Source organism: Drosophila obscura, unplaced genomic scaffold, assembly GCF_018151105.1.
Source record: "Drosophila obscura isolate BZ-5 IFL unplaced genomic scaffold, ASM1815110v1 contig_97, whole genome shotgun sequence".
Classification (NCBI taxonomy): domain Eukaryota; kingdom Metazoa; phylum Arthropoda; class Insecta; order Diptera; family Drosophilidae; genus Drosophila; species Drosophila obscura.
In genome coordinates, this window is record NW_024542891.1 from 1,538,800 (window position 1) to 1,562,187 (window position 23,388).

The following is a 23,388-nucleotide window of genomic DNA, read 5'->3' on the forward strand; positions in this document are numbered from 1 at the left end:
GGGTGATCAACTTTTTAAATAGAGGGGTGTTAAGTGGGTTAAGTTTCGTTTGATCGCCGGATTGCGCTGGTTTTTTTATGGTATGGTATTTAAATGGTATTTTTCGAAACTAAAATGGTATTTAATGGTATTTATTTTTTGGCCGGATGGTATTTTTTATCGTTATCGTCACGGTCACGCTGACCGCAACTGTTGAAGTGCAACGCGTAGCGTCTAATTAAAATTAATTTCGATAATTGATTGATTTGGCCGCAGTCAAGTCGTGAAATAGCAAAATTGGCGGCCAAAATAGGCGCCTTTTTGCCGCCCCCGTCGCCCCTTTGAGTGACGCACGTCGGTGTTCACCGTGCCTTGTTATTGTTGTAGCATTTGCTACGTTCGAAGTTCCAACGAAAAAAAGTGTGTTTGTATTTATATACGTATACATATCAGTGTGTGTTTCGCGTGTGTGTCTGAGCGCGCGCCCGCCAGTGTGTGTGTGTGAAAAGGTATCGTAAAAATGTACAACAAATAAAAAGTCGAAAACATTTAAGCACAAGGCCCAGAGATTTTCGCTGTTGCCATCATCGTACCCAGACCAAAATACTGCGTGTTCCTGTGCCCAGTGCCCGTGCCCGTGGCCGTGCCCCCGTGCCAAAGCCCGTTTCCGTTCAACTGTTGCATGCTGAATCGCGCCGCGCAGCATTAAGCCAAGCCGTGCCGTGTCGAACCGAGAACCAAGGCCAATACGCATCCAAGGCACCACACACGGCATAAATCACAGCATACAAAGCACACCGCCAGGAGGAGGACACTGCTAAATCCTGATCTAACCTCTGCAACGGAAGCACTGAAGCAAAATTAAATTTACCAAATTACGGCCCAACGAACTGGGCCAAGTGTTTGCACAATATAACACGACGCACCTGGGAACGCCGTGAGCTCGCGGTGACCCCGCCAGTGTGCCGTCCGTATGTGGCGTTGGCGGTACTCCAGCAAAAGAACCCAAAACCGAATCCCAATTCCCAAGTGGATGTGGTTTGACAGCAGTGAACAAACAAACGGCAAGCGACGCTCGTGACCTCATCGTCAGCCACGATCAGCAGCGGCAGCTTTGACGCGTGCCCCAACCCCACCCCCTCCTGCCAGACCCACTCGCAACTCAAATACAGATCCTACTGATATTGTGAAACCCTCAAAGAAAAAAAGGTAAAACTCTATTTTTAAGGCTTGATAATAGTAATGCAACTTTTCTACACTTTTGCAGGGCTTCGAGAGCTGCTCGGCCCGTGGACGGAACTCGGGACTCTGCTGCAGGTGAGACAGTCTCTAGCCATTATCCCATACAATTGGCATTACTAATTCCGAATTCTGATGCGAATTAATTTGCAGGAGCACAGCTGTATGCTTGCTTGGTGGTGACCACAACAACGACGGCAACTATCCAACTGGGACGTTCTAGCCATGGACGTGGAAAGGCGGCGTCGGTGAGTGAGAATGTGCACCGACGAGATATTGTACTCCGCGTAGCCAGATACGATACGAAACGACGAGATGAGAATTAGATGGCGACCCAAAAGCGACTGCGCTACACTCAATTAATTGTCACCTGAATGGCAGCCGCAGCCATAGATTTGTTCGATTTGTTAGGCAGCAAATTTTGAGCTTTGCAATGGCAAAACAACAAAATAGCTAAAAAGTAATAGACCGACCGCGCTGGCAGCAAACACCTTCCATAATCTCATGTTCAAAGCGACAGCGACAGAGCGGCAATCAAATTGACAAGCGAGTGAACAAAACGGGGGGCGACTTTATAATAAATTTGCCATTTTCGCATTAAAATTTGTAACCAAACCGAACCGAAGCGGGCCAGCCAGCAAGCCAGCCAGCTAGCGCTGCTGCTGCCGCCGCTGCTGTTGTTACACAGGCAACAACGGGCAGTCGTTGCGTTGCATCGGATGCGTGAAGCGTGCGTTTTTATCGTTTGGTCCAGAGCCAAAAACTCAAGACTAGGACTAGGACCACCGACCCAGAACCCACTCAACCCCACCTCGCTGAAAATCCCAGAGGGCGAGCGAGGGCATGTGGCCATGCCGGCGAATGCCGGCCACACTCCATTTGAGTGAGCTGGAACGGTATGTTGTGCTCTTGCTCTCCACGCTCACGCTTCCACATCCACATCCACATCCACATCAACACCCACTCCTATTCCCACTTCCCACTTTCCACCCTCTTGGGCCTGCCTCCTTCTGCTAACAGTTTCACGGAAGCTTTCGGACTGCCTGCGATGCATATAAATTCTTCAATTTTATTACTCATTTTCCGCCATCCACTCAATTCCCCTACCCAAAAAGCTATCTCTGGTTCGCTCCAAGTACAAATAAGTGCACAAAAACAACAACATTAATATACATATATGTATGTATATGTATATGTACATACATATGTATATTTGCGTAACAAGAAAAGCAGAAATTTGCTAAATGGCAAATGGCAATTGGCAATTGCAGTGCGCATTTGGTCGTAAACCCTCTATAAAAACTAATTGCAAAAATTAATTCTGTGTGAAAGAGATTCGATTCGGGAACGCAAAAAATGCGCCCACCCACAATCCACAATCCACAACCCACACTCAACCCCTCCCCTGCCGTGCGCTCTGCCCGCGTGATAGTATCCCGTTCGTTGAGCATTCTCCGTTGCCCCGAAAAAGCTTCAAAGCCAGGATTGAAGCTTTCAATTTGTTTCAAACGTAAAATGCTTTCCAGCTTATTTGGAAGACGACGTATAAATTAAATTGAAAATTATATTGTCTATAGGTGACGATAATGTTGTCGTCGCTGCCATTGTTGTTGCCATTGTTGTTGCTGTTGCTGTGATTATGTATTATTATGATTGTTGCTTTTGCTGTTAATAATAATGTTGTTGTATTTGCTGCTGCCATTCGCCGCTTTGGCTAAAACAGCGCAGCGTTTTTTTTTGTATTTTTTTATTATTTTTTTTTTTTTTGAAAATTCCACTTTCCCAAAGTTGTTTGGTTTGCGTTTGTTGTTGTTTCTGTTTTTGACTTTTCTGTCGTGCCGTAAGTGGCGATGATGAAATCACAACAATTCAAACACCTTTTAGTATCAATTTTTATTTTAGCGCCGACGCCTGTCATCGGTACGGACCAGCCAAGACTTGGCTTGGTTTGGCCTGTCCGCCTCCTCCATACCTCCAGGTTCCTCCTGCTCCTTTTCCACCCTCTCTGAACTGTCTGCCTTGTGCTGTGGATTGGTGGAAATAATATTTGTCTCCAGTTTTAGCTACTTTTCTAGCATACTCCTTCCTGACCTATAATAACCGTAGATCCTTAGATCCGTAGGGCGAGAGCGCGCTTTCCCATGCTGTGTGGTGGAGTAAGACAAGGAAAGACTCTACCTCTGATCCTGGCGAAGCATGATGGCTACTCCAATGAGGCAGCATCGAGTCGGACTGTCCTTACCCCATGTTCGTTTAGCTTGCAGTTAGAGCCGTCTTCTTGTCTTCTTTCTAGCCTTGCCAAATGCTGATCTCTTATTTTCATACCTACATATGTACATATGCTTATGAGTATACATATCTTACATATGTGTATTTGCGTGTGTCAATGAATGCAGCTGAAGGAGGGGAGTGGTGGGGTCAGGTCGCTGATTTTTCTTCTCTCTGAATTCATTCAAAACACAAAACGCAGCACGAAAAACCAACGCAAGAGAGAAAAATCTCACTGTTGTCTGTCAGCCAGACGCAACGCAAAAGTAAGCCATATCAACGTCGCCGTCGCCGTCGTCGTCGTGGCTTGCATTCTTTCCACAATTTATCAAAGTCAACAGAGTTGCGCGATAAAGTCAAGGCCTCCTTCCAATGCTGCTGCTCTCTCTCTCACACTCTCTCTCTCTCTCTCCTCCTCCCCCCCTCCTGCAATACTTGGTCATATTCATCTTGTTTGCACACACTCTACTCGCCATTGCCTTGTTCTAATTGTCAAAGTTTGTGCGTATTCGCGCTGAGCTGTTCTTGTCTCCTTCCGTTGAATGAAACTAAATACTTGTAATTATTGCACATATGTACATATTGTATGTATGCATGTATGTATGATTAAGAATACGTACAGCTGGCCATCATGCAGATTTCCTGACATGCGCTGTCGCTGTCGCTGTCGCCCATTTGTCTACGATTTCCGCTGTTGCGCCGCTGCAGCTCGTCATAACGGGACTATTCCTAGAATCGTTCTCTTTCTCTCTGAATCACACTAACGCTGAATGGGGTACGCTGTGGCAGCTTGTCTGTCCCTCCCGGGTGGGGTGGGTGGAAAATTGGTAATGCTTGAGTCGTGGAGGGGGAGGGGGGACGGATACGATTCGCCCAATTCTTATGAGTAATTTGCGCACTTTCCGTACATTTGAAGTTTTTGCTTTGTTTTTTTTTGTTTGTTTCTTTGTTTATTTATGCCCATTGGCTAGTACATATGGTACATATATACCTTATAATAACGGAAATGATAAACAAATTGTGCTGCTCAAAAGTGAATCAGTAAACATCATTCTTCATCATTTTAACCGACTCTCGAGGACTCAATACTACGTCTCTCTCTCTCTCTCTCTCTCTTCTCTCTCTATCTTGCTCTTAACCGTGTACAGAGCGAACACGCTCGAGCGCGAGATGCGCGATCCGACCAGCATTTGCAATGTGGACTGCCTGCTGGATACGGTATCGGCCCTGGTTAGCGACTGCGACCACGACTCCCTCAAGAGGCTGAAAAACATCGAACAGTATGCAGGCAAATGTAAGTTCCACCCCACATACCCCACCCGGCCCAAGCAAAAACCCAGAGATTCTTTATGTTCCCCGCTCCCTGCACACAGATAAACCCCTGGCGCAACGTATCAATCAGCTGCGCATGAATGTCGAGGACTTTGACTTCATTAAGCTAATCGGCGCCGGCGCTTTTGGTGAGGTGCAACTGGTGCGGCACAAGTCCTCCAGCCAGGTGTACGCCATGAAGCGTCTGTCCAAATTTGAGATGATGAAGCGACCGGACTCGGCCTTCTTCTGGGAGGAGCGTCACATAATGGCCCATGCCAATTCCGAGTGGATTGTCCAACTGCATTTTGCCTTTCAGGTGAGTGGTGCTGCTGCTGGTGCTGCCCTTTCGGCTGCAATCCAATATAATCATCTGAACCCCTCTGGCAGGATTCCAAATATCTGTACATGGTGATGGACTTTATGCCCGGCGGTGATATTGTCTCGCTGATGGGGGACTACGATATACCCGAAAAATGGGCCATCTTCTACACAATGGAGGTGGTGCTGGCCCTGGACACCATTCACAATATGGGATTTGTGCACCGGGACGTGAAGCCGGACAACATGCTCCTGGACAATTATGGGCACCTGAAGCTGGCCGATTTTGGCACCTGCATGCGCATGGGCGCCAACGGCCAGGTGGTGTCCAGCAATGCGGTCGGCACGCCGGACTACATCAGTCCGGAGGTGCTGCAGTCACAGGGCGTGGACAATGAGTATGGACGCGAGTGCGACTGGTGGTCGGTGGGCATCTTCCTCTACGAAATGCTGTTTGGGGAGACGCCCTTCTACGCGGACTCACTGGTGGGCACCTACGGCAAGATCATGGACCACAAGAACTCCCTCAGCTTCCCCCAGGAGGTGGAGATCAGCGAACAGGCCAAGGCCCTGATTCGGGCATTCCTCACCGATCGGACGCAGCGTCTGGGCCGCTACGGCATCGATGATATCAAGGCGCATCCGTTCTTCAGGAACGACACCTGGTCCTTTGACAATATCAGGGAGAGTGTGCCACCGGTTGTGCCGGAGCTGACCTCCGACGATGATACGCGCAATTTCGAGGACATCGAGAGGGACGAAAAGCCGGAGGAGGTGTTCCCCGTCCCCAAGGGTTTCGATGGCAATCACCTGCCCTTCATCGGCTTCACCTACACGGGCGACTACCAGCTGCTGTCCAGCGACACTGTCGACGCCGAGGCCAAGGAGCCCAATTCGGTGAACAGCAATGCGAGCAACAACCATGCCCATGGGCAGCATGGGCACAATCACCGCCACCGTACCTCCAATTCCAACGAGCTGAAGCGGCTCGAGGCCCTGCTCGAGCGGGAGCGCGGCCGGGCAGATGCTTTGGAGAAGCAGGACACCAGCCTGCGGCACCAGATCGAGCTGAGCGGCAAGCGTGAGGTCGAACTGCAGCGCATTGCGGCCGAGTACGAGAAGGATCTGGCGCAGCGCAAAAACAACTACAAGGTGGCCATGCAGAAGGTGGAGCAGGAGATCGAACTGCGCAAGAAGACGGAGGCCCTGCTTGTGGAGACGCAGCGCAATCTGGAGAACGAGCAGAAGACGCGCACACGCGATCTCAACATCAGCGAGAAGGTCGTCTCCCTGGAGAAGCAGCTGCAGGAGATGGAGCACAGCTTCAAGAGCGAGACGGAGAACACGCAGAAGCTGAAGAAGCAGAACACAGAGCTCGGCTTCACGCTGAAGACGCAGGAGGAGAAGGTGCGCGACATGGGCGAGATGATCGACACACTGCAGAAGCACAAGGAGGAGCTGGGCCAGGAGAATGCCGATCTGCAGGCGCAAGTGGTGCAGGAGAAGAACCTGCGCTGCCAGCTCAAGGAGCTGCAGAAGGAGACGGAGAACAAGATGCAGACCCTCACCAATGACATCGAGCGAACCTCGGTCCGAGAGCAGAAGGCCAAAGAGGACAATCGCGCCCTGCTGGAGCGGATCAGTGAGCTGGAGAAGAGCCATGCCAGCATCGATTTTGAGCTGAAGGCGGCCCAGGGTCGCTACCAGCAGGAGGTCAAGGCCCATCAGGAGACTGAAAAGTCGCGACTGGTCTCACGCGAGGAGGCCAATCTGCAGGAGGTCAAGGCACTGCAGTCCAAGCTGAACGAGGAGAAGTCTGCCCGCATCAAGGCGGACCAGAACTGGCAGGAGAAGGAGCGCCAGCTGAACATGCTGTCCGTGGACTACCGCCAGATTCAGCTGCGGCTGCAGAAGCTCGAGGGCGAGTGCCGCCAGGAGTCGGAGAAGGTGGCCGCCCTCCAGTCGCAACTAGACCAGGAGCACAGCAAGCGCAACGCCCTGCTCTCGGAGCTGAGTCTGCTCAGCTCGGAGGTGGCGCATCTGCGCTCTCGCGAGAATCAGCTGCAGAAGGAGCTGTCCGCGCAGCGCGAGGCCAAGCGGCGCTTCGAGGAGGATCTGTCGCAGCTGAAGGGCACCCATCACGAGGCCCTGGCCAACAATCGGGAGCTGCAGGAGCAGCTCGATGCAGAGCTGTGCTTCTCCCGGCTCTACAAGACGCAGGCCAACGAGAATCGTGAGGAGAGTGCCGAGCGTCTGGCCAAGATCGAGGATCTGGAGGAGGAGCGCGTCTCGCTCAAGCACCAAGTGCAAGTGGCCGTCGCTCGGGCCGACTCTGAGGCCCTGGCCCGCTCGATAGCCGAGGAAACGGTGGCCGATCTCGAGAAGGAGAAGACCATCAAGGAGCTGGAACTGAAGGACTTCATCATGAAGCACCGCAACGAGATCAATGCCAAGGAAGCGACGCTCGCCACCCTCAAGGAGGCGGAGACAGAGCTGCACAAGAAGCTCGGCCAGAAGGCCAACGAGTACGAGGACCTCGTCCAGCAGCACAAGAAGCAGCAGGACGAGCTGGGCCAGCTGCGTGCCACCAAGGACGAGGAGATCACCAAGCTGCTGGAGAAGTGCAAGACCGAGGTGCTGCTCAAGCAGGTGGCCGTCAACAAGCTGGCGGAGGTGATGCATCGCCGCGACTCGGACTTGCAGAGTAAGTGAACAGCCTACCCCCCCCCTCAAAGAAGATGCTCCAAATAAAGACACCAAAATATATGATCTGTTTCCATTTACCCCTCTTCCCCTCTACCCGCAGAGCAAAAGAGCAAGGCCCGGTCCACGGCGGAGCTGCGCAAAAAAGAGAAGGAGATGCGCCGCCTGCAGCAGGAGCTGTCCCAGGAGCGTGACAAATTCAATCAGCTGTTGCTGAAGCACCAGGACCTGCAGCAGCTGTGCGCCGAGGAGCAGCAGCACAAGCAGAAGATGGTCATGGAGATTGACTGCAAGGCCACCGAGATTGAGCATCTACAGAGCAAGCTGAACGAGACGGCCTCCCTCTCGTCCGCTGACAACGATCCCGAGGACAGTCAGGTAAGGGGCACGAGATCCTTGTATCCGCGCACACACACACACACACACACACACTCTCAAGTTTATCCAACCGAAAACACATACTCACACAAACACACACTCCGAACACTTCCACCTCCCACCTACGCCTACGCCTCCGCCTCCACACACACGCGACGTGCTTTTGGGCTTCTCTAGCACTCCTCTCTGCTCTCCCTCACACAGGACTCAGTCTTCGAGGGCTGGCTGAGTGTACCAAACAAGCAGAACCGTCGCCGCGGCCACGGCTGGAAGCGCCAGTATGTGATTGTCTCGTCGCGCAAGATCATTTTCTACAATTCGGACATTGACAAGCACAACACCACTGACGCTGTGCTCATACTGGATCTGAGGTGAGTCCCACCATCTTTTGTGTATGCTGCGACTTTAACCTTTTCTCTCTCTCACGACTTTGCAGCAAGGTATACCATGTGCGCAGCGTCACCCAGGGCGATGTCATTCGCGCCGATGCCAAAGAGATTCCGCGCATCTTTCAGCTGCTGTATGCCGGCGAGGGCGCCTCCCATCGTCCGGACGAGCAGAGCCAGCTGGATGTGAGCGTGCTGCACGGCAACAGCAACGAGGAGCGTCCCGGCACCATCATCCACAAGGGTACGGAGATACAAAGCAAATTGCGCACCATATGCATATATCATCTGAACCAAATAGCTAATCCTAATCCCTGTTGTTGCTCACATTTAAGGTCATGAATTTGTGCACATCACCTACCACATGCCCACGGCGTGCGAGGTGTGCCCGAAGCCATTGTGGCACATGTTCAAGCCGCCGGCGGCTTACGAATGCAAGAGGTAAAATGATTAATTAATTTCTGATTCTGAATTGATTCGACTCAACTGATTTGATTTGCTGTTTTCCGCAGATGCCGCAACAAAATACACAAGGAGCATGTGGACAAGCATGATCCGTTGGCGCCCTGCAAGCTCAACCATGATCCGCGCTGTGCCCGCGACATGCTGCTGCTGGCCTCCACGTCCGAGGAGCAATCGCTGTGGGTGGCCCGTCTGCTGAAGCGTATCCAAAAGAGTGGATACAAAGCGAATTCGTCGAACAACAATAGCACCGATGGCAGCAAGATATCGCCCAGGTAAACACAGAGACAGCGAGAAAGAGAGAGCGCAGAGCCTAGCCTGGTGGGCCCTGATTCCTGAGTCTCGTAGCCTGAGACGGCCTGCACCGTGACGTTGCCTTCCCCCCACGTCCCCCCCCTTCATCCGAATCAGGCCAGGCCAGAAGCCGATACTAACTAAACTAATCTAAGATAACTAACTAACTAACTGATTAACGTTTTGAACACCCAGGCTTTTGTGTTTCCCTCTGTGTTGGTTTCATTAATATCGAATGGTATTTCTCTCTTTTACTCTCTTCCACCCCCTCCCCAACCCCCAACACCCTGTCTCTTGCTCGCTAACCATCATTATCATCTCTCCATCTCAACATCATCATCATCATCATCATCATCCAACCATCATTCGCATCATCATCATCCAAACATCATTTGCATCGGAAACATCGCTTCAACCAATTGGTAGCCAATCGACCCGCTCCTCCTACAAGCCGTATGCTGTGAATGTGCAACGCTCCGCCACGCTGCCAGCCAACTCATCGCTGAAATGAATCCAGCAAAAGACCAGGGACACAGCCAACCAGCGAGAGAGAGAGTGCCCTGCAGCGCAATAACACAGAAAACGCCAGCAAACAGCAATCAGCAAACAGCAAAAGCAGAAAGCGCCGCCACACTGAACACTCAAAACTAGAAGAGCAAAACAATTCTTGTAATTAACGCTTAACCAACTATCCAAAACACTTTTGCTAAAAAGAATACAAAACACACATTGTTGAAAACAGTACTATGCAGATCTAAAACATAAATTTATAATCGAAACTAAATTTAACTTGAAACTAAACTGAAACTTTGTGTAAGCTACTCGCCTAACGCTTCTTTAACCCATAAACACAAGCAATACAAAACTAAAAGAGAACAGAAAAGCGTAACAGAGTAAGATTGAAGACCCACCCACTCCTCCTCAGTGGTAGGAAGAGATGGCAGCAACGTCAGAGCGTGCAACGGATCAACAATGAACCACGAACCACAGATATGTCATTTAGTTTGTACTATATATATATATATTCTATATAAATATAAATACTATTATATTGTATGCTGCTATGCTACTCCACTGATACGCATTCTGTGGCAATCCACACACTCAGCAGCACGCCAGCAGACCACAATCAGGAGAGAGCTGTACTTAGATCGGATCGGTTCGAAGAGGTAGAGTTAGCTCCTTTTGTGGTGCAGCTTCATTTTAATAGTTTTTAAAATTTGATGCCTTGTAACAATTCGAATTAATTTAATATATATATTTTTTTTGTATAGTTTATTAGCTTTTGTTGTTGATGTTGTGTAGCGAAATCAGATTGTCCCAACATTGTGCGTAAATTGTAAAAAGAAAGAAGGCAAAGAAAATTAACGGAACAATATACAATATATACAATATAGATATAGATATAGATTATATAGATTATATATATATATATAAATATACCTAGCGCATATAAGCGCACATGTAAGTCAGAGCCCAGCTTGCAACAGAGCAAACGCAAACGCAAAAGCAATCAACTAAGCAACCAAGCAACCAACCAACCATTCAACAATCAAACAATCAATGAAGCTAAGTTCGAGCCCTTTTTACAAAGCTTTAACTTGTATTCCATTTAAAGAAAACACTCTTTTAAAACGTTGATATATATACACTAGCATAGTTACTATAGATAATACCATACTATATGTAGTTGTAGGATCAGAGAACCCTGAACGATTAACAATCAATCAATCAACCAATCAATCAATCAGTTACTTAAAGCAAATGCTTCCCCAACTTACCTACCCTGCCCTTATAAATGGGGATATAAATATAATATACACAAATCTATATATATATACAAATATATATCAATAATATAAAAAAATATAAATATTGTATATATTGATATATGAAATATAAACACTGCACAGAGCTTGACATGAATCAATCGAAACGAAACAAAACTAAGCTAACACTTAAAAATGAAACAAAAAACGAATCGAGACGAAACGAAAACACACAGACTTTTTTGTGAGTGTTGTGTGTGTATGTGTGTATGTGTGTGTGTGTGTGTGTGTGTGTGTGTGTTTGTGTAAAAGGCTACAACTAAGTATTAAATATCCAATATGTTCTATTTCTTAAGCTAAACAAATTATTTATTTGTATTTCTGTTCGATGGCGCTGCAGCCTTCCACACTCAGCACTCTCTCTCTCTCACTCTCTCTCTTTATCTCTCACTCACTCACTCACTCGGTCAGTTTATATATGGTTTACCATGAAACGGACTCCAAATTTTTGTATTTCTTTAGGGATCATCGACACGTTCCATTTTGTTTGTTGCCTTAGTTTTTTTTTTTTTGTTGTACATTGTGAGAGAGGCGGCAGCGTATTGCATTTAAAAGTAACGGATAAGAGCCCCCCACAAGAAAAAGTTCTGCAGAGCCAATCCTCTCTGGGAGACCTCTCTGTTCTATGCTTTTCAGTTGTAATTCTTAGTCGAGAAATTAAGTCGAGCGAGCTATTGCTTTCTATTCTTTTTTTTAAAATTGTATTTTATTTGTACTATTTTATTGTCATGATGATCCATTCGTATTACGTTTATTTACGTTTACGTTTATGTTTATGTTTAAATATACATATATATATACTGTAGTTTAAGGCGCGTCTGCAGTTGCATTTCGCCCCCCAACAGAATCGGCTCAGAAATTGAACTGCAAACGCCCCAACCTCCCAACCCCCACCCAACCCCAGCCCCAGCAAAATAAAGTAAATAATGTGTATAAAATCAACATTTGACATTTGTGTTTGTATTTTTTATTTTCTTTCGTGTTTTTTTTAATGATTTTGACCATTTATTTGACTTTTGAGTTGAATTCCCCCCCCCAGCCCCAGCAAATAATATTAAAAAAGTCTGATAGGAACGCAGCGGATGCAGCATACAAAACGATGAGACTGAGACTGTCCCCCCAAGGGCCCTAGAAATAGAAGCTGAAACGATATAAAAGATTACTAAATTGCGAATTGGAATTGCGAATGCATTTAAATGTGCGGAAATGCATTTAATTCATATTTTATGTACACCCAAAACACATGCATACATATATATACATACATGTACATATATCATATATGTACCATAGAATTAAGTTTTTACCAAAGTCTGATTAAATGAGAAATTGAGAAATTAAATTGCACGAAAAATGTTGTATTTCTTGAGGAGGAGACCGACCCAACCTGAATCAGATTTTATTGTATTTGCATTTGCATTTGCATTGGGGGATTTGCAAATGATTTCGGTTTACATATGTATGCCTCGGTTTCGGCTGTCATTATCAATGGATTAGGGTCTCTTAATGGAACTTGTAGGGAGCTGTGTTCGAGTATGTAGATTGGTTGGTGGGCAGCCATTATTCCACACTCGCTCGGACAAAAGGAAATTTTGTCTTTTATTTTGTTTGATTTTATTCATAATTTAACAAGTTTCTTGTTTATGTTGTGACTGCTTTTCTGGCTTTCACAGGCAACCACAGGCCCAACCACCGAACCGACCATTAAAATGTATCTCCAATCTGTGCATCAGTGTGTATCAGTGTGTATCTCCATGTATCTCCGTGTATCTATGGGGGCTCTTTTATTTGGCAGCTGGACATTTTGTAGTTCAAGGTAAGTTGGAGCCCCACCAGGTGTAGCGATTGAGTGGCGTTGAGGCCAGCTAATTAGCATGGCTAAACATCCCAGTGCAGGCCACGCCCGCCCCTGACTCTCTGACTCTGACTTGTGGTGGCCACATCTGACCGCAGAACATCTGCAAAAAAAATTGAAAGCGTGTGGAAGATTAATTATCGCATCGCCTAGCTTTGTCACCCATAAACCGTCATCGCCAGCCAGCACCCTCCTGACCAGCATCATCACCGTCAGCACACCTCGAACCATCGTCATGCACCACCACACCACACACACACCATCCACCTAATCAGTTCAAGGCCCCGACGAACCCACAAAATATGCATAAATATTTCTGGCGTTTCTTCTGCCGTTTTTACTTTACAGCTTTTTTAATTTGGTGTCATCGTATACTTAGTCGCAGCCGCCGCCACATCGTCACCAAATGGCATGCTGAAGATCATCATCATTGCCTCGGCCCATGCCCTGAGATGCCTTTTTGAACTTGACAACGACAAGTCCCAATGAAGGATCGCTTTGGAGCGCAATCCACTGAAGCTATCCTTAGTAATTTTGGCTTATTTTTGCTAAAATCATATCTTGTTTTTGGATACTTAATGATGATGGGTAGGTAAACTTAACAGTGTTTCTCCCATTTCTGGTAAACGAAACATAATGCATGGAAGCCCCGAAATCATCAGCTTCTACTAGTACATATTTTCAGATGTATCGTACATATTTACTTATGTATGTAGTTTCGTAGCCGCATAGCCAATGATCAGCAATATTATTGGAATATTTTAGGAAAAGTCCTGCAAAGGAAAAATAAACTTATTAAAAATCAATAAACTTAACAAAAAGATGAATTCTTAGAATTTTGAGTTGCTTTAAATAGCAAGAGATCTTTTCAAGAGCTACTACAAGGGTGCTTAGCTAGTGAGCCCCTTGGCTATTTTTTCATCAGTAAGAGATTAATAGATCCTAATTCAGAAATGAGAGCTGCTTTTTATCATTAATAATATTATTATGTACGAGTATTATTAAATCTGCAATACGAGTAGTACTTGCCCTCGTGGCAGGCAGGCTGGTGATTAAAGTCAGGCGCCATTCGTAGCTACTGGTTAAGTTAACCTTTTAGGTACACCAATCAAAAAAGTGCTGAAATTCTAATATTTATAGCTGCTTAGATTTAAAAATGTTTACTAATAAAGTAAAACTTTAATTAAAAAATATTTGACTTAAATATATTTCACATTTAAATTAAATATAATTCTTACAAAATTTAATATACATACATATGTATGTATTATATTTATTTTAAAGTATTTTAAATTTAACTTTGGAAGCCATTTATTAGATGAGACTTTGAATACATTTAGTTTAAATGTTAAATTAATAAGTGGGCATATTCTTGTGTTTAGCAAATCACTTATTTCTCCGAGTGTAGCTATACCTACGTATGTATGTACATATATTTGACCTATTCTTCGTTGCAGGGACAGTGGAGGTGGCAGTGGCAGGGTGTCCCCGCTTTGTGGCTACCGAGCTAACCGAGGGCTTGGTCTTGATATCGGGAATTTCCAGATCTCTGCTGTAGCTGAGCCAAAAAGCCAAAACAACAATTGGCTTAAAATCAATAAATTAATTAATAAAATATACAAATTGCAAACCTCGCCTGAACCCCACTGCTGCCAGCGTCTCAGTCTCATTCGTAGTCGCAGTCACAGTCACAGTCACAGTACTGCTCGCTGCCAAGATTGCGTTTCTTTGGTTGGTTTTCAGATTGGATTGGATTGGATTCGGACAAAACCTGTCATAAGCAAAGCCACCAGCCACCAGCCTGGCAACGATGTCGCCGTGACAAATTGGCTGTGAAGCCGAAGCAAAAGGCCCCAAAAAAAAACCAAAAGAGAAACAAAAAAAACCAGAAGTGCTCCTGCACTCTTTGCATACTTACTCAGGCCCCCCCCCCAGCCACGGTTCCAGCCCCAGCCCCGATCCCAGTGCCAGACCCAGTGCTAGATCCAGCCATGCCAGCATAGATCCGGGGTGGCGGTGGCGGTGGCGATTGGAGGCGGCGGCACAGTTGGTTGTTGGCTAGGGCGGCGGTCTGAACCTGTTGTTGGCCAGGCCAGGCCAGGCGAAGTCTTAACTCTGGCTGGCTGGCGCAGCAGTCTCTGTCTCTGTCGCTGCCAAAGTCGCTGTTGGCTTCGCTGCCACAAAATATTGGATGGCCGTAGGTTAACTTTGTGCACACGGCATAAGTAACGTTCAGTCTGCCTCTAGAAGTCGATCGTGATCGTGTGGCCTCAGTCAGTTCCGCTCAAGCTCGAACCAATCTCCAATCTTGTGGCTCTCTGTCTGCCTGTCCATCTAACTGTCCATCCATCGTCCGTCCTCCGTCCTACGTCGTTCGCTGTACTACATTTAAATTCGTTAAATTTTTAAATTTTTTTTCTAGTTTAAGACGTGCGCGTTTTGAATTCTTTTTGTTGGTTCCAAAATAACTTGGACAAGTTCAATTTTTGTACAACAAACACACACAAAAGTACACACCAACACCAACACACACACACACACACACACACACACAAGCAAGACAAAATGAAGTACTTCAACATGTGAGTGATCCATCAGATATAATATACAATATAGTATAATAAAATCAATAAGTATAATTAAGTAGTTTTAAGTGTCTCCAAAACAGAAAGTGATTTTTTTTTAAATCTTATTTTGTGCAAATATTTTGAATGTATGTATATATGTATAGTATAGTATATATGCATATGTATATATGCAGCCTCTCCCAGCTTCGACATTTTGTACACCTCTAGAAATCGTGCTGCTTGGCTCAGACCTCTGCCTCTGCCTCTGCCTCCGTTGCATGGTAGAGTTTGGTGGCTTGCAACCTTTTTGGGACACGATAGCCACCTAAAGAACGACCAAATGCAGGTGTAAGAAACAGACAGACAGACATACGAACGGACGGACAGTCTTGGCTCGACTTATTGCCAATTTGAACTTTAACACGGCAAAGACTGCAACTCAAACTGGAACTGAAATTGAAACTGAAACGTTGAAATCGAAGCCGAAAATGCCAAAGTCTCATTATGATGATGATGCCTGATGCTGTGATGATGCTGATGAAGTTGTCACGGGATGGGATGGCTGACTTGGCTGGCATTTGCCGGCACATAATTCGCACAAAGAAATGGCAAAAGTTAAGTCCCCACAGACATCAGTCGCTGCTAAAGGCGATGCGAGATGATGGATGGATGGATGGATGGCTGTATCTCAGAGGGGGGGGATACACAAGCTGTGTCACCAGTCGGAGACGGAATTTGAGTTGGAGTGCAAATACGAGACAGAGACTGGGACTGGGACTGGCACTGTGACTGCGACGGCGACTGAGACCGAGTCCGAATCAGAGTTGATGATATGAAAAGTTTCAAGGTCGTCGGCAGCTAATGCTGCGTTTGCAGTTTACCGTTTACCGTTTACCGTTGTTTTTGCTTCTTCTTCTTGTTCGCCTCCATGTTTCAGCTGGCAACTCTGGGCGCTGGCACCTAGCAAATTAAGCATATTGGATTAATTATCAGACGTTTGATGTTGTTGCTGTTGGGTTGTCTCATAAATTAACGGTTGCATTTTTAATACGAGCTGACAGACAGACAGACACACACACAGGCAGAGACAGAGACACAGACACTGCGCATGCCTGCATCTGCATCTGCATGCATTTATCGATAAATATGTTTGCATGTGCAATATAATACATACATATGTATATGCATATGCATACATATATACATATGTATGTTAGCCATATGAAATATATATGAGTTAATCGCTGAGTTGTATGCGGGAACTAATCACTCTTGCAGCAGCAGCAGCACCACCACCACCAGCAGCAGCAACATTGGTTAGACAGGGACAGAGACAAAAAGCGCCAGGTTGACGCCAAGATCAGGATTTTATTTTAGTTTCGGTTTTTTGTTGTTGTTGTTTTTATTTTTTTTATAATTTTGTTGGTTTTGTTGTTTGGCTTACATGCGTTTCATTTCATTCGGCGCGAATTATGAAATTTTGTATTTAAAATAAATAATACATGAGGGAGTTGTACGGATTGAGATCACAATATATACATACATATGTATCTATGTACGTTTCATTTTGATAAGTATGATTCAAGGGCTTTGCCAAGTAAAATTGGCAACTGATTGCATTTTATGGGCCAAAGCCAATTCAATGTAAGCCAAAAGTACACACACACACACACACACACACACACACACACTCAACAACAGATCAAAAGACTCAGGCAACGAAAACTTGCAGTACGCTCCACATACTTGTGCCTCGCCCCCAATTGGCATGAAGCCCGGGGGCCAACCAACTAACCATTCCTATAGCCAAACACGTACATACACGTACATAAATATGTACATATGTATGCATGTACATGTACATTTATGTACACAAGAGAGTGCCGCCGAGCGACACAATGCACCGTTATTGAACCCACTTACCGTAAGCCACTTTACTTTACTGTAATTCCAAATTGAATACGAATTCGATTCGAGTTCGAGTTCGGTGTCGAATGTGCACGTTTGTTGAGCAGCATAACACATAGCCCAGCCCCCACTCCCCACCCCACCAGATGGTGGTGGTGGGTGGAGTTTTAGGAGGGAGTGTAATGAGGGCGCCAGGGCAATTAGAAAACGTGCATGGGACAGGCGGCTGGCTATATGTACATACATATGTATGTATGTATGTAGGCAACGGGGGCAAAATTGGGCAGAGGCAACCAGAATAAGCCAGAAGAGCGATCTAGTAGCTGGGGCTAACTTCAAGATCAACTTCAAATGAAAGAAGCTGAACAAGTCCCATTGGCATTTCCATATCCGCCACTGACGCCATCGCATTTGGAACCATTTTGCCAAAGTGATGAACAAATCTTTGCAAAACCAGAAGTCAAATCAAGAGACTTGTCATAGAAGAGCCGGAAAGGAAGAACACAGCATAAAGGCAAAATGAAATTCATTAAAAGTCAAACCATGCTCTTAAAAAAGCGCTAATGAAAATGATAATGAAGATGAGGCTGCACATTAAGCAAGTGGTTCGGTTCCGCCTTCCCTGACCACCAAAACGAAGTTCTCGACGGGGAAGGAAGCGACCGACATCGACACAGAGACCGACACCGTGACGCCAATGCGATGCTTATCATAAATTTGCAAATAATGTCGGCTTATATAACTTGTATAACTTGGGAGCTTGAAGGCATCTTAGGCAGTTTACACAAAATACAATCCACCATTTGGGCTGGCAGCTAGAAATGGTTGGTCTCCCTCCGCTCGTCTCCACCGAAAATACCCCGGGTTATGGGTCGGATCGGGTCGCGTCGGGTTTGTTAGGGGCGGATTGAATGTGAGTTGAGTTGAGTGTTGTGTTGTGTTGTGTTCCCGTTGGCCAATCAAAAACCGGTTGCGTTTGCGAAGAAGAAGCCCTGGCCGTAGTCAAATGTCAGCCCCGATGCAGGAGTGGCGGAGTTTGGCAGTGCGCGCTGCACGCCAGCCATGCCTGTCTGCCGTGATGTGAATTTCGATTGAGGAGCAAATAAGTTACAGATTCCAGCCACGTACATACATATGTATACAATAAAAGTATACGAGATCGTGGAAAGCCAACAACGCCTTTCACCTTTGGCGTTGCATAATTTTGGCTTTTGTCTTTTGGCTTTATCTGCATCGCCGAAGATGACCCCAAAATATTGTATTTGGGAATGGGACTGAAACGGCGCAGAGCTGCTGACAGCTCTGGAAATTCTTCGAGCTTTGGCCAATGAGAGAGGATAAGAAAAAAGAAACAAAACTATGAAGAAGCTAATAAGAAAAAAAGTTCACTGCAATATGCACACATTTTACCGTTATTATCCAACTGCAATGTGCGCACTTAAATTGATTCTGGCGCGGCGCTGCTGGCTCTTAACTGGTTTGTTTTTTTTTCGCCCATTTTTCTGGTGCCTTTTTTGCATAAGCACCTGTTTCCTTTGGCAACACTGGCAGCACACACACACAGACCGACAGCAGTCAGCTGTCCGCCCCCTGCAAGCAAGCACCCAAGCGCAGGCGGAGAATGAATTTCAAAACGAGTTCGGTTGCCAGCTCTTTTGTTTTGCATAAAATATGGGCAATGAGAATGAGCCACAACGCAACCATAAAACCCCACACCATCGAACCACCGCACCATCACGGACGGTATCATCGTCATCGTTGCTGAAGCATCTACGGCAGCCAGAGGAGAGAAGCAAAGCAGAAACAGAAATCGAAACAGAGCAACATTCATTCGCATTCGCATTCGAATTCGAATTCGGTTTTTGTTTCGTTTTCGGTTTGGAGGCAAAATCGAAATCGAAAGTGAACAAACCCGTTTGCCTGACCTTTACACATTAATAACTGTTAGCACATCTCGGTCTGGCAGCGCCGACGCGACGCGACGATATCGAAACTATAAAACAATACACAAAAACACAACAAAAACTAAAAACCTCGAACTAATCTTACAGGAAAATAAATGGCATTCAGCAGGCGAGAAATGTATGGTTTAGGCTTATGTACGACCATATATCATGCGTTTATATCTTTACGACTTCAGGTTCTGTATGGAATAACCCGTCTGGCTGGTCGGTCAGCCCCGACACGTCTTTGAACTGGAAGTCACCAGAATATTTGCATTTAATTTGTGGCTGTGTGGCTGTGTGGCCCGCTGCCGCCCCTTTTGCTAATTAGAAACTAAACTTCGCTCCACCTCTTCGTTTACCTGTTTCAGCTGCCTGCTCTTCATCATCTGCGCCCTATGCTATGGACTAGTGGCTGCCCAGGAGGAGGGCGGATCCGTGTCGCCCGCCAAGAGAATTGCCGCCCTGCGCCGTCCCGTTGGTAAGGCGGCTAAGCCGACAACCACGACGACAGCGGCTCCGGCCCAGAATGATGCTGGCGATGGTGAGGAATACGATGAGGAGGCGGGTCTGGGTGACCATGGCGAGGAGGGTGATGAGGCGGCGGCTGCCGACAGCTCGACCACAACCACCAGCACAGAGGCGCCCAAGAAGGTGGGACCTGTCATCCGGCCATTCCGCTCTAACGACGACTTCCTCAACTCTCTGAAGCGCCGCCAGCAGAACGCCAAGAAGCATCGCGCTGAGAAGGTGCCCGCCAGCAAGCCGGCCAAGAAGAGTGACGAGTCCGCCTCGGGCGAGCAGGAGGATCAGGCTCCGGCTGCGGCACCAGCACCCGGTCTCGACCCCATCCAAGGGTTTCAAAGGGCAATTCGGCATGTGAGTAGTGATCTCTGGCTGAACTGAACTGAACTGAACATATGTGATCTCTGACTGACCTTCTACCACTGCCACATCTACCTTTCCACTTGCAGTGAGCCGGCGCAAGCTTGCCAAGCCCGTCAAGGCGACGCCCGAGCAGGCAGCTGATGATGATGCCGCCGCCGAAGAATCGGAACAGCAGCAGAAGGAGGAGGCAAAACCGAAACGTCCCATCGGTCGCCTGGCCTTGAGGAAGCGCAACTGAAAAGCCCAACATCAGTGAACATCACATCCAAGCTCACTTCTGATCCTCTCATTCCTTTTTTCCATTCTCCTTTTTCACACCTCAACCCACAAAATCATGCCACCCACCACCCACCACCCACACAAAACATTTAAACACAAACACACACACACATACAAACATGCATACATATAAATGGCTAGCTATATGGCAGCCCGATTCTGCCCTTTAGTTTTTAGTTCACAATTGTTTTTTTTGTGTATGTATAAAATATTTGTAATTGTAATATTATTTTGTAAACACACACAACCATGCATACAAACAAACACACACACACACACACGCACGCACACAACACACATGAGAAATAATGCAATCAAAATCAAATTCCCCCATTCACAATGTTTATCCATATGTCCATATACGCATGTATATTCGCAGCAATATATATTCCGATATATGTACATATGTATGAATGTGCATAATTATGTATATTTCACCGACCATCCATCAACCAACCAATCAATCAATCAATCAATCAACAAGTAATAAAAACACGAAAATTGTATTCAAACTCTTTTACTTTACTACTCCTGAATTGGATCAAACAAGATTGAATTATGATTCCTTTTGTGGTTCAGTTTGTGGTGGCAGTCGTAAAAAATTGTGCTAGCGGCGAGACTTTATTGATCTTTTGGCGGGCTAGTTTCTCCTTCCATACCTCCATTGATAGCTGCTGACACATCTTGCAGATAACGTGGACACGTGTTTTTGCATCTCTGCTGTGTGCCCTGCACATCGCTGCTTAAAACCCAAAACTGTGCTACACTTTTGATCGTAGAATGTCGTGTGTCGTGTGAAATAACGTCATTACGTGGTATATCCAGCTTCTAGTCAGAGGAGAGGAGCACATGCCAAGAGTCATAAGGAGTCACAGACCGAAGGACAGGAATTTTTCGAGTCATAGTGTGCACGTGCACACACTCACATACAGGGAAGGATTTCGGCCTTGGGCCTTTGGCACGCTGATGAGATGAAACGACAACAGGGGCTTTAAACAAGAAATGCAATAGCCATAAGAAAAGCCACATTTAATCGAATAATCGAATTTGATACTACGCAAAGGCAAAATGATCCCATTGTACATACACATACCAAAAGCCTGTCATTGTTCGCTTGCTTTACTTTTTGTAGGCCCTTTGATTCAGGTGTTCTTGTAGGCAGAAGAATGGTTGTGCAGAGGAGTAATCTTTCAGCCTGTTAGTAGTGCGTTCATAGCTTTGTACGATGTACAATGTACCCCTCCAGTGCTGATAATAGTTATTTAAATATGTTGTTAGAAAACGGTACGTGTATACCCCCTAGAACCTGCAAGTGCAGGGCAAGCAACAGCAGCATCAGCAACGGCAACAGCAGCAACAACAATAAAAGAAGTTTAGACATAACTAAATTACTAGGAAGCACCATATCGACACTTGGCTGGAGGATGTAATATTTTTTAATTTCAAATATATTTTCAATTTGCTTATTTTAATTTTTGATTTGTTGATTTGATCACCTTGAACTTTAGACATAATTTGACAAAATTTTTACAAGCGTATCAAATTTCATATGCATCTGACCGGATTGTACGCACCACGAATATTCTTACTTCAACACAAAATGGAAGGCTGTGTGGTAAAGTAAACAAAAACTTTCAGAAATTGAAACCACAGGTTGTCCAATATTTTGCATTAAAATGGCCGGCTATAATTTCTGGATAATTTGTTCAAATTTGTTCGAATTCTAATCTGTGGGATTCCACTGTATTTGCTATAAAGTCAATAGATATCAACAAGTATCAAATAGACACATTTTAATGTATTTGCGGGCACCTGGTTGCCATTTGTGCTTTCTCTCCCTTCCCTACTATCCGGCTGGCTTCCTTCGACGGCTCCTTGCTGCTTTAATTGCTGCTTATTTAAAGCTTACGCCGGGAACCCAAGTCCTTCAAAGAAGCGTATCCAGAATAGGATGGCAGAGGGTGTCTCTGCCTCATGCTCTTCTCCTCTGCTTTTGTGTAAGGACTGCAGACAGACTAAAGTGTCGAAATGGCGCTTCCAATTAATTTACTTATGTCTAAATTACTTTTATTGTTGCTGTTGCTTTGCCCTGTACTCGCAGGTCTAGGCCCTCTAGAGGGTATACTCATACTGTTTTCTAGCAACATATTCAAATAACTCAGAAAATACTTATTCGTGGGGTACAAAGCTATGGATGCAACAGACGGCAAGAATGCCCCTCTGTAGATCCACTCCTCTGCCTATAAGAACACCAGCATCGAAGGGCCTACAAAAGGATAAAGCAAGCGAACTTTGACAGACTTTCATATGTGTATGTACAATGGGACCAATTTCCCTTTGGGTAGTGAGTATTCGCCTATCCCAAAGTATTCTGTGCAATAAAATGTCCAGAAATTATAAATTTTCAGAAATTAGAATAAACACGAGGAACAAGTGGGTTCTAACTATTGAGATTCCACTGTATATCAATACAAAATTCGTAGAACGAATCTATCCCATTGTCGAAATAACTCCAAGCCTTCTATATTTGTCCCTTTTTCGTATAAAATTCCCCAGATCAGTAGTCTCTTTGCATATATTTGGATTTGTATATCTGGCCCTGGGGCTGAGCCAGATTATCGTCAGTCGAGTCCAGCTGTTTGCCGAGTAAACAACCCGGAAAATATTTTTTGGGATAAAAGTGAAAAATTGAATAACGAATAAAAAACCGAATAAAACAAAACGAAAATGTTGAGTTCTCCCCGCGTACGAAAATTCCGGTGGAAATGGAAGGGTTCT

General features: G+C 45.8%; 2 protein-coding genes across 4 annotated transcripts; both read left to right on the plus strand.

The window, feature by feature from the left end:
• The first annotated feature begins 1,252 nt into the window (after window positions 1–1,252).
• On the plus strand, window positions 1,253–12,450 carry LOC111066246 (rho-associated protein kinase 1). 3 transcript variants are annotated; one of them, XM_022354696.2, is made up of 11 exons: window positions 1,253–1,296; window positions 1,372–1,466; window positions 4,635–4,780; window positions 4,860–5,116; window positions 5,188–7,822; window positions 7,925–8,199; window positions 8,377–8,570; window positions 8,636–8,829; window positions 8,921–9,026; window positions 9,098–9,322; window positions 12,216–12,450. In XM_022354696.2, the coding sequence occupies exons 2-11, from the start codon at window positions 1,444–1,446 to the stop codon at window positions 12,220–12,222; spliced, it is 4,062 nt and encodes a 1,353-aa protein (XP_022210388.1). In that variant the 5' UTR covers window positions 1,253–1,296; window positions 1,372–1,443; the 3' UTR covers window positions 12,223–12,450. The 3 variants fall into 3 exon arrangements, with proteins under 3 accessions (XP_022210388.1, XP_022210386.1, XP_022210387.1); XM_022354694.2 differs by lacking the exon at window positions 12,216–12,450 and adding an exon at window positions 9,768–10,317; XM_022354695.2 differs by lacking the exon at window positions 12,216–12,450 and adding an exon at window positions 9,768–10,317 and having other exon boundaries at window positions 8,404–8,570.
• A 3,123-nt stretch (window positions 12,451–15,573) lies between these two features.
• On the plus strand, window positions 15,574–20,590 carry LOC111066352 (myristoylated alanine-rich C-kinase substrate). The gene is given in 4 exon segments (XM_022354879.2): window positions 15,574–15,607; window positions 19,815–20,304; window positions 20,307–20,322; window positions 20,418–20,590. Coding segments are annotated over 4 exon segments (675 nt in total). The 5' UTR covers window positions 15,574–15,590; the 3' UTR covers window positions 20,570–20,590.
• Window positions 20,591–23,388: the final 2,798 nt, after the last annotated feature.